The sequence below is a fragment of the Lactuca serriola genome, chromosome 2, assembly GCF_051521515.1.
Source record: "Lactuca serriola cultivar US96UC23 chromosome 2, Lser_US96UC23_V15, whole genome shotgun sequence".
Lineage (NCBI taxonomy): Eukaryota > Viridiplantae > Streptophyta > Magnoliopsida > Asterales > Asteraceae > Lactuca > Lactuca serriola.
This window is the reverse complement of record NC_136409.1, coordinates 159,648,404-159,660,739: the sequence shown is the minus strand read 5'-3', so window position 1 is coordinate 159,660,739 and position 12,336 is coordinate 159,648,404. Positions and strand designations below refer to the sequence as shown.

Here is a 12,336-nt window from a genome sequence, read left to right as displayed (position 1 = left end):
TTAATCGTTTGTTTGTGTGTTAAACACATTTGTTACAATTATTATATGTTATTATGATGTTTATAAATATTACTATTAATAGTATTATTAGTATGATTTTTAATTGTTCGTGTCTTAAATATGTAAGCAAAATGATCCAAAAACAAATTTAAGAGTCGAATAATGAAAAATAATAATAATGGGAATAATAATAAAAATAATGGAAATTATAAATCCGTCGCTATTTCGTAGCTATTTTCTTTCGTCGCTAGCCCGTAGCTAATTAGCTAAAGAATAGCTACGGTTGTTAGTCCGTAGCTAATGAACTATGGAATAGCTACGGATTCACATCCGTAACTATTCCGTAACTAATGAGCTACGGAATAGCTACAAACTAGCATCCGTAGCTATTCTGTAGCTCTTCCATTGTTAATTTAGGGCGTCTCATTCTGTCGTTGATCCGTAGCCATTCCGTAGTTAATTAGCTACCGAAATTTTCCGTAGCTATTTTTCGTAGGAAAACCCCATGTTTTCTAATAGTGCAATGATATTTCGAATTGATTGAACCAAAAAAAATTCATTGACACCCATGAATCTTCTAAGTTTCAGAAACATTTTTTAGTCTTGAGGACAGCTATGTGGTCATCAAGTTACGAACAATTTATCATCAATAATTGAGATTTTTTTTTTTCCGATTCAACCATATACAATCTCGGAAATCTATTTTAAGAGTCGACCCTCCAAACCAAGTGTCTTTCCAAAACAAACTTGGCCCTCGATACAAAGCGAACTATTCTTTTGTCTTTTACCTTGGTATAGATGAACAAATTAATTAAACCAAACTAGCACAGCAATCATTTAGCTATGATCGGGGATTCCGTCAATCATGGGACTACCAAAATTACAAACACAATAATAGCCTTACATACCACAAAAGTTTCCTTGTCTATTCTATTCCTACATATTGCACTTTATTCCTCGCATGATATATATACAGAAAAAAAATGTGAACACATTAACTAAAAAAATTTACCAAATATTTGCAACCTTGGTTCCCTTCTCCATTACATCTTGTTGGTCATCTGCTTTATTAATGCGTACATGTTCATTCGTCTCTGTTCCCTTTTTCTTTTGGAAAAGATCACCAGTGGCGATGGAATTCTTTATAGAGCCTATATGGATCCTTCGGTTGTGATCAATGTAGGTAGGTCTAGTTAGTTGTCTCTCCCCCAATGATTGGCCATCTTGAAGCATCAAAAGCACTTCAGACATTGTTGGTCTATTAATAGCTGGTGACTGAGTGCACAACAATGCAATCTCAATGATTTTCATCAAATGTTCTTCTTCATATTTTCTCGCGTCCATTGTCTCATCAACTAACTTCATATGTTCCTTATTCTCATACAACTTCCATGCCTGCCACCAATTGCAACCAATGAGTTTTTGTCATGAAAATATTTCATGAGAATATCGGAGCAACAGATAAAATATATGTGTATGTTGGTGTGGAGAGAATTGTTAATCACAAAACCATCTTGAGGTACCATGTGAAAACTAAAATGGCAACTCTTTGGCACTATTTTATGTTAAGGAACTATAAAAAGGAAAAAGTATTAATTTTAGATCTCACATGTTCGATGAGGTAATCGGTTATAGGTCCATCAATGTTCACGTCATTACACCTTTGGCCACTAATGATTTCAAGAATCACGATACCAAGGCTGAAAGTGTCAACTTTATCTGATAAAAGACCATGACGTGCATATTCTGGTGCTGTATAGCCCCTAGTATTGTTATACATAGTAAAAATAAAAATAAAAAAATCAGATTACATGCATAATATTGGAATGTAGCACAAATGTATTGCAAATCATACTTACAATGTCCCCGCAAACTTTGTGACAACATGACTTTGATCATCGGGTTGAAACTTTGCCAACCCAAAATCTGCTATTTTCGCTTGAAAATGATCATCAAGGAGAATGTTACTTGATTTTATGTCTCTATGAATGATTCTTACATGACATTCATTGTGTAGATGAGCGAGACCCCTAGCTATCCCTACTATAATGTCATATCGTTGTTTCCAGTTCAAAGTCCCTCTTTTTGGACCTACATATAATGGAAACATATTTAAGTATACCATATGTTTTGCATATTAATATTTTCATGTGAATCCTCATATTTAATAACTTACCCCATAGGAATCTGTCAAGACTACCATTCGGCATGTATTCTAGGACAAGTAGTAGATTGGATCCTTCACTTGACCATCCTAGAAGACGTAGAAGATTTCGATGATGAATTTGACTTATAAGCAAGATTTCATTTTCAAATTCTTGTTTTGCTCTTGCATCACGAACTTCTAGTTTCTTCACTGCCACAACTTGATTATCCTCATGAGTTGCCTATTAACCCATACAATGAACTATTATTCATAGTAATCATTACGTTTCAATGCAGTTAATTACTTGAAGTACAGAATAATGCAGAAAGTATAGTCCCCTTTCTTTGTATCAATGAACATTCAATAGATGATGTGTTTTGTTTTTCCATATTATCTTATATTGTTATTCTTGTTAATTATTTGCAATACATGATATAATTGGCTCTAATTCATTACCTTGAATACTTCACCAAATCCACCTCTCCCTATACTATTCTCTTCACTGAAATTTTTCGTTGCCAACTGCAGATGTTTATAATTGTAGTTGACTGCCCCCTTGAACACTGGAGCATCTAAAATATCACATGATTCACGTAACAACATAAGAAACTCAACATAATATTTCATATAAATAGTATATTTCAGGAAGTAGTATGTGATGCAAGCGTTGTCAGCTACATTTATTTTAAATTCTTTCCATGGGATTAGTCAAATGCTAATACGTCAATATATATATATATATATATATATATATATATATATATATATATATATATATATATATATATATATATATATATATATATATATATATATATATATATATATATATATATATATATATGAATTACCTTCTTCAGTCCTCTTAGACTTCTTCCATATAAGATAATATAATCCCAAAGCAATAACAAGAAAGAAGAAGCTTACACCCCCAACTCCTCCAGCAATTATGGGTACCTTATTTGACTTTTTTTCTGTAATATATAATAATACAAGTGTTATAAACTAACCAATTATATATGAAACAATTTGCTAGCTCGTCATTAGCGTATCAATTTAAAATTTCAGGTAATTATAATGGCAATAACAAAATGAAAGGAAATAAACGAAGATACCTCACCTTTTAGTAGATTTGTGATATCAGTTATCTGATTATCACTGAAAAATGGGGTGATTGAATATCTTGCGAAACACCCTTGATCAATAAACCTTCCTTCTGTATTAGGAAGACAGTTATATAGATCACTATGTGCTCTATTCAAGCAGTCTTGGCAAATGGTCTGGCTTGTATTTTCAACACACTGCGCAACAGCATACACTGTTGCATTTTCATTTGAGACTTGTCTTGTGGATGCTACATACCAGTTAGGGGCTCTCGGAGTAGCAACTCTAATATCTGATAACAACCCATCAACAGCTTCGCTAAAACTTGAAGTCTGAGATGCCGATTGATTCCCACATATGTCAAGTGGAAGGAAGGTGATCTGCTCCACCGCAGATGGGTCGTTGTAGTAATTGGGATAGTTCTCATACCTTAACAACAAATATATATAATAATTTTAATTAGAATCTCATTTGTGAACTTAATTAATTAGTAGTAACATGTATATAATATATAAATGATTATTCAATAACATGGAGAAACTAATAAAGTATATTATCGTTTACAAACGTGAAGAAATTATTATTTAAAGATAATGACATTAAGTATGGTATTTCAGATATGAAAATTACCATAAGAAAAAAGTTCATCCTAGGTTGAGGAATGGGCTACAATGTTTTTAAGAATAGATATTAAAATAAGATATAAATTAGATATGCACGGGATTAGTACATTATAAACAAATAACAAGTGGCTATACTCATTACGTGCTCAACATTATTATTATAGAGCAAAGTATTGAACTATTACTTTCGCAGCCACACAAACGAGACCAATGAGGAAACCGTCGGTGGACCTAGTATATAGCCCTCAAATTTTCATAAATGTTTTTTCACCCTACCATTATAGGACAAAAGGAAAATAGCACACTTGCTATTGGATTAAAATTTTCCAATAGATTTTCTCCAAATGATGTTGTCGTTTAGTTTAATGTGGTATTTCAGATATGAAAACGAGAAGAAAAACTTATTCCAGCTTGAGGTCCATGCATGGGCTACTTTGTTTTTTCAGCTTAGATATAAGATATAAATAAAGATGTAAACTGGATATCATTATAAACAATCAAATATCGGGATAAACAATAAGGCGCCACCCAAACCCAAGGTGGCCGGTTCTTTATTTTGTTATTCTGAACTTTCATAACGAACAACAAATTAATTAATTACGAGTATACAGAATACTTCTTTTTCATGACATGGATGGCGAATCATGTTGCAGCACATATAATTAGCCTACCTTTGTTTACTTAATCATTCAATTGTAATAAGATAAAAGTTTACCTGACAAAGCAGTTATCAGAGAAAGCATAAGCACCATTGCCAGTTATGCAAGGCACGAGTTGAGATACACAAGAATCGAAACAGGCAACGCACTGAGCTTCGGAGAGGTATTGCCTGCACTGGGCGTCGCCAAAAACGGAGTCCCCGTCACTTAAACTCTGTGCCCTTGAATAAAATACCCCAGTGCTTGATAATTGGCTTCTGAGTTGAGTAAGGGTTGAGTTCCGATTGTTGATAAAACTTGAGAGAATAATTGGAGGATTAGGACCACAGAATGATCTTACGGGTGCGTTACCATTAATGTTTTCATCGCCATTCAACTGTGAAATTCCGGGCTCGATTAACAAGAATACAACCAACATAACAATGACAGCCATCAGGCACCTCGATAAAAGAAAAAGAAAGATTAGTATGAAAGAAGAGATAGAGGACGCCGGCGCATATATATAAGTTTTGCGCATTAAATTAGCATTGCATGCGTCCAACTTTATGTTCAATTGGTTAATATTAAAGTCAACTTGTTTAAACAATCAAAGCACCCCGTATACTGTGATTGAAAAAGGTCAGAAGGATAACGTGTTTTGATCATATTCCTTCCGAATACTGACCGATGTGCTGATTAAAGTTGGAGGTGCAGTGTTCAAAATAAACAATTATGAGTTATCCACTAACTGTTTAAAAGAAGTGAAAGTCATAAAATTCGTTAAAAATAGTTTATAGAATTTCAATAAAGTAATCTTAAAAGTTATTTTTATAAAATTAATTACGAATTTCGTTGGAAATCCAATGAGAAATAAAAATATCCGAGAAACATCCTCCTAGTGGCTATTAAGCAACAAATTTCTGAATTTCTAAATATAAATACATTTCAAAGAAAACTAAATCAATTCTACTAAACACATCACTTTAACTGCAAGAAATGATGGCAATAGCAAATACTTGGCGTCTCCGGTAAGTCCAGTCGGTGGCACAAACCGCACACCACGGTGGGTGTCACCACAGTAGTATGTTGAACACGAATACAAGACACCGTCCGGTAGTGCTATGGTGAGGTAAAGCCACCTCACAAAGTACCTAACCACACCTCTTTTGCGACCATTTTTAAACAGATAGTTTTCAAAATATTTTTTTATTTTTTTCTGTTATATATACACATTCTTACTTCACATTTCAAAGCTCAAAACATGTCTTCAATGCTAAAGTAAATCCCGTCGTCGAGGATTTTTATGACATTTTGTTCGGCGATACAAATGACGAATCGGAGATGTTTGTAGTGATTTTAGCGAGAAATATAATAACGCTATGAACGACTATGATTAGGTGTGATGTACTGTTTGATGGTTTTTGAGCATATCTACATTCTTATGTCATCATGCAACCTTAATTGTTTTGGATCTAAAGTTTTCACTGGTTATACATGTAAACAAGATTTCCAAAGCAACAACCCTAATACTGGCATACAAAAATCGATATTCATATAATAACTAGGGTTTAGGAATTACCTTTCTTGTTATCTAGTAATAACAAGTATTCATTGCTTGATCTTGACCTTTGAAAGCCTAGTGCCCCAAGTGTTGCATGTTTAATGGCGTCACAAACAACACTAGCAAAGAATGAGGTAGAAGGAGGATGTAAAGCACCAGAAATCGCCCAGGGTTTCTCTTAGAAGCATACTCATGATTTCAACATGTAGAAGGGTCTTTATATAGTTGAGGCTCCAAGGGTTTTCAAGTGGAAACCCTAATTATCATTGTTTAGGCCTTAAGCAGTCCATAAAATCCTTTCTAGAAGGCCTTGGATGAAATCTCTATAGGGCCTCCTATAGATTTTGTCCACTCCTCCTAATAGAGTTCATAAGCCCAACTTTGCAACTATCAATGATTTGCAATACTAGTCCTCACTCTTTTAATCAGTTCCTCTAATCCCAAAATTAATTCTTAATTAATTTCCAATTAAATACTAATTGAATAATATGATTTCTAATTAATATATTATACTTATAATATATTAACAAACCATTAACCTCTCTCCAAAACTCATCCTGTCAAGTTGCTATGGTGAAGGCAACCCAAATGGACCATGCTACTATCAAATCAAGTACGTACCAAATATAGTTATGGGATTAGACACCTAATCCAACATTCTTCCACTTGGATAATTCTAATAACTATAATTGTAGGTATGACTTCAGAATCTGATAAGCAATCATAGCACTTAAAAGTCGTTGTTGAACTCTGACCTAGTCAATGACGCATCCTTTAGATAAGGGATCATATAATCTTCCGTTCTACAAGATATTGTGTGGACAAAGACATGGGATATAATCATTCTCGATGTTCGACAGTCTGTTTCCCGATTTATGATTTGTTTGACATAGAACTTAATTGAACACATCAATTCAGTCCTGACCGGGCCCGACACATAAGTCAACACAAAATCATCGAGGGGCCCAAGATATCGCTTTTACCCTGTAAGGATAAACGGAACAGATAAACTTTGACTTATATGCTTTTACTATTTACTCATCAAATCGTACACAATAATACGTTTTATAACATCAAATTGCTGATGCATTTACACATTATCAATGCACAACCAACTCGTAAACAACTCATTTATCTCATTTTAAAGATTATACGATGTTATTGTCTCACAATCACTCGCGATAAATTCCATGAAGTGATTCAAATGAGCGTGGGTTTAATCCAATACTCAAATCCTATTTCATGAGTACTCATGAACGTTGCAGAAAACATTTGCTATGTCTAAGCACTTAGACAATCTAAAAGCCAATTCATGACATCCTTTCTCCATAACTTACTTCCAAAGTATGAACGTTTGTGGATAATTTGAACAATCCAATTATTCGAGAAGTAAAACGTGCAAAGTGAAACACAAAATAAGCAATTGACAAAAGATAGTAAACTTTACTCATAAATAAATCTTTCATTACTTAATCATCAAATGTCAATTACATTTATATTGTTACAAGTTTCTAACTATCTATCTAATTAATAAAACTAATATCGTCTTTTAGACCAATGCTCCTCGCATGTTGAACGTGCTTAATCCTACTCAGACCCTTTGTGAGGGGATCTGTAGGATTTCTCATATGACGATACCCTCTTGATAACGTGGAGTCTTTTTTCTACATAATGTCTGATGAAATGATATTTTATGTCGACATGTTTGGATTTTCCATGATCCCTTGGTTCCTTGGTTAAGACAACCGCTCCTTCGTTATCACAGAAAATCTCCATAGGCTCCTTTATGGCTGGTACAACTCCAAGGTCTTTAATGAAGTTCTTCAACAATATAGCGTGCTTTGATGCTTCGCTCACGGCTATGTACCCTTACTCGCACAATGAATCAGCCACGGTCTCCTGCTTAGAACTTTTCCAAGTTACTACTCGTCCATTAAGGGTAAACACCCAGCCGGACTGAGAATGGAAGTTTTCTCGGTCGGTCTGAAAACTGGTCTCACTGTACCCTGTCACTGTCAAATCTTCACATCCACTAAGTAGAAGGACCCAGTCCTTAGTCCTTCATAGATACTTAAAAGTGTTCTTGACTGCTATCTAGTGAGCTTTACCCGGGTTCCCTTGATATCAACTTACCATGCTCAACGCAAAAGTCACATCAGGGCAAGTACATGTCATAGCGTACATGATCAAGCCAACGGTGGAAGCATACGACACTCAATTCATTTTCGCTATCTCGGCATCGGTACTCGGACTTTGAGACTTACTCAGCTTGGTATTGCTCTGTATTGGTAACTCCCCTTTTTTTGAATTATCCATGCTAAAACGTTTTAACACCTTGTCCAAGTAAGTACTTTGACTAAGTAATATTAGTCTTTTACTCCTATTTCTCAAGATCCTTATCCCTAGGATATAAGCAGCTTCCCCTAGATCCTTCATAGTGGAACTAGAAAGCTAACTATACTCCCACTAGCTTTGACATACACACAAGACTCATCCTCACTGCTAAAGAAACCAAACTCTTTGACTTTCTCATCGAAGCAAAGATTCCATCTGCGAGATGCTTGTTTCAATCCATAAATGGATTTCTCAAGATTGCACACTCTATTGGGGTATTTAGCATCCATAAAATCTTCTGGCTGACACATGTAAACATCTTAAGCCGGCTTCCTATTAAGAAAAGCGGTTTTGACATCTATCTGCCAAATTTAATAATCATGAAATGCAGCAATAGCCAACATAACCCTAATAGACTTGATCTTGGATACTGGTGAGAAGGTTTCATCATAGTCAACCTATAGGGTTTGAGTAAAGCCCTTCGCAACTAGTTGTGCCATGAACATCTGTACCTTTCCATCCATGTCGGTCTTCTTCTTGAAGATCCATTTGCACCCAACTGTCTTTCGACATGGTACATTGTTAACCAAGTTCCAAACTTGATTGTCACACATGGACTGGATCTCGCTGTCCATTGCTTCTTTCCATTTGGCAGCCTCAAGTCCTGCCATGGCTTCCTTATAGTTAGCGGGTTCATCCAAATTTATCAGTGTGTTATCAGTGTGTTATTATAGTTAGCGGGTTCATCCAAATTTATCAGTGTGTTATCATTGTTATGTGGAAACCATATAACACAGGTGGAATGGTAACTCTAGTGGAAAACATAAGAGGAAATGACTAGTCATTTGGTTCAACATGAATTTCTTCCTCAAGTTGAGCGCTAGTGTTAGAAGTCCCTTCATCGCTCGATTCTTGAATCTCTTCAAGATCAATTTGCCTCCCACTATCCTCTTGACATTTAAGTTCCCGATCGCAGAAAATCGCTCTCCTTGCTAAAAAGACCATGTTATCACTAGGTCTGTAGAAATAATATCCAAAAGAATTTTGTAGGTATCCGATTAAAATACAACGCTCACTTTGAGGTTCAAGCTTTCCGTGAGTCTCTCGTCTTATGAAAGCTTCACAACCCCAAACCTTAATATGTGCCAATGAGGGAACCTTCCCTGTCCACATCTCGTGAGGTGTTTTGGCAACCTTCTTTGTCTGGACTAGATTAAGGATATGGGCGAAAGTCTCTAAGGCATACCCCCAAAATGATATCGGAAGTGAAGCTCGACTCATCATGGAACGTACCATGTCCAACAAGGTTTGATTACGCCTCTCAGCTACACCATTCAGATGTGGTGTCCTAGGAGGTGTCAATTGTGAAACAATTTCACAACCCCAAACCTTAATATGTGCCAATGAGGGAACCTTCCCTGTCCACATCTCGTGAGGTGTTTTAGCAACCTTCTTTGTTTGGACTAGATTAAGGATATGGACGAAAGTCTCTAAGGCATACCCCCAAAACGATATCGGAAGTGAAGCTCGACTCATCATGGAACGTACCATGTCCAACAAGGTTCGATTACGCCTCTCAGCTACACCATTCAGATGTGGTGTCCTAGGAGGTGTCAATTGTGAAACAATTCCACATTCCTTAAGATAGTTGTGGAACTCGATACTAAGATACTCACTACCCCTATCGGATCTGATCATCTTTATCTTCCTGCCCAATTGATTCTCCACTTCTTGCTTAAACTCTTTGAACTTTTCAAAAGTTTCTGACTTTTTCTTAATTAAGTAGATATATCCCTATCTGCTATAATCATCTGTCAAAGTCACATAAAAGTGGTTTACATCCCTTGTGATGGATCTGAAAGGCCCACACACATCGGTGTGTATGAGATCCAACAGATCCTCACCTCTTTCACAAGTACCAGTGAAAGGTGATTTAGTCATCTTTCCAAGCAAACAAGTCTTGCATATGTCATTTAACCTATGGTCAAATGACTCCAACACTCCATGCTTTTGGATTTGGGCTATGCACTTCTTGTTGACATGTCCAAGATGACAATGCCACAAGCATGCCATTTCTAAACCGTTAGACGAATGAATACGCAACACATTATTTCCTAAGTTATCTACAACCATCACAGTTTCATATACACCATTACAAGGTAATGCTGTAACACCGTAAATTTCAAGACAAAATTTTCATTTAAAATAATCATTTTATTCTTAGAACACTTGTTTAAAATGTCATTCATAATTGAATTACAAAATATAGCTTCATTTTCACTTGCATAGAAAACCAGGATCCTCCAAAATATGACTCTTTCTCTGGTGTGTACAATCAAGTCGGTGCCGTCCCGTGATACTGAAAGAAACCTAAAAACAACATAAACAAAACACTGTAAGCACGAAGCTTAGTGAGTTCCCCAAAATACCACACACATAACACATATAAGCCACTCGAGGGTATAACTCTATGGGTCCGTGCACCCAAACTCTGTGAACCCTCAGGTTCTAACTCTGTGAACCTTCCGGTTCTAACTCTAGGAACCTTTCGGTTCCAACTCTGCAAACATGCACAACATAAATCACATAGAAATAATGCAGTACAACACATAACATACATAGCATACAAATACTCTGTCACATAACTCTGGTTACCTACTCAAGGTAAAGTATAGTGAGAAAACTCACCTGGCAAGCAGAAAGCAGATATCTCCATACTTGAATCTCGAACTCGCCACCGCCTAACACGTAAGGCAAAACTCTCATGACTATAACTCTCGAGACTAGAATCAACCCTCTCAATGCACCCTCTTAAGGGTAAAAGACTATTTTACCCCTCTCTTGGCCCAAAGGCCACATCGCTGACCCAAACCCTAAAAGTCAACGGTCAACCCTTGGTCAAAATCAAAGTCCTCAGTCAAAGTCAACCCCTGACTGACCCTACTTGCCGAGTCAACCCTATGACTCGCCGAGTTCCTATAATCAGAACTTCACTCAATCCGCGACCTAACTCGTCGAGTCACTCCGAGACTCGCAGAGTCCAACAACTCTGAGTCCACTCGTACACAACTCACCGAGTCATCCCTTGACTCACCGATTCTCGACTCAACCAGGGAATATCGGGACTCTTCGACAAGACTCGCCGAGTCCAAGAACAGACTCGCCGAGTCTAAGACTATCATCAACCTACTCGCCGAGTTGTTCATACAACTCGCCGAGTTCCAGGCCATCTTCATCCAACTCGCTGAGTTGTTCTTCCAACTCGCCGAGTCCCAGCTCATCTTCAAGCAACTCGTCGAGTACACCCATGTGACTCGCCGAGTACCATGGGTCTGAATCCATTCAGAAGCATTCCAGGCCATGCAATTGCTCCAAAACATAGATCTAGCCTCCTACCACTCATCCATCACGTAAAGTGGCAAACTTTACGTGAATCCAAAGAGATCTAGGCCATTTGAACATTGGGCTAGGGTTTGGGACATGAAAGCTTCACTAAACACGCCAACACAGGGAATTTCATGCTCTCTGATTCTTCTCCCTTCCAGATCTGAGGTAGCAACCTCAGATCTAACCTCTAGACTTCCCATTACATCCATAGACAAGTTCCCACAAACCCCAAAATGAAGAAACAACATAACAACAACCCAAGAACGATATATTACCTCCAAGAGATGCCCCATCTGCAATGTAATTCGAATCCAAGCAAAGCCCCTTGCTCCAAGCCTTCAATCTCCCAAAATTCCTTCAACAATTACTTCTCCAAGCTCCAATCCACTCAACAATGGTGCTTCACCGCGATTTAGGGTTTTCTGGGGCTCAAGGGGTGATAAGGAGGCTGGGAGGAAGACATAATGTTCTTTATATAGGGCTCAACCCCGAGAATTAGGGTTTTCTCCAATCAGCGACTACTCGCCGAGTCCTCCTCACTGA

General features: G+C 36.9%; 1 protein-coding gene across 1 annotated transcript; it reads right to left on the bottom strand.

Moving 5' to 3' along the window:
- Positions 1 to 795: 795 nt before the first annotated feature.
- LOC145087168 (cysteine-rich receptor-like protein kinase 2) lies at positions 796 to 5,028 on the bottom strand. Its single transcript, XM_079025077.1, has 8 exons — positions 4,589 to 5,028; positions 3,267 to 3,679; positions 2,998 to 3,120; positions 2,603 to 2,718; positions 2,177 to 2,387; positions 1,860 to 2,091; positions 1,610 to 1,763; positions 796 to 1,395 (listed from the first exon to the last, which is right to left on the bottom strand). Exons 1-8 carry the CDS (start codon positions 4,963 to 4,965, stop codon positions 1,009 to 1,011), a joined length of 2,013 nt encoding a protein of 670 aa, XP_078881203.1. The 5' UTR covers positions 4,966 to 5,028; the 3' UTR covers positions 796 to 1,008.
- Between the last annotated feature and the right edge of the window lie 7,308 nt (positions 5,029 to 12,336).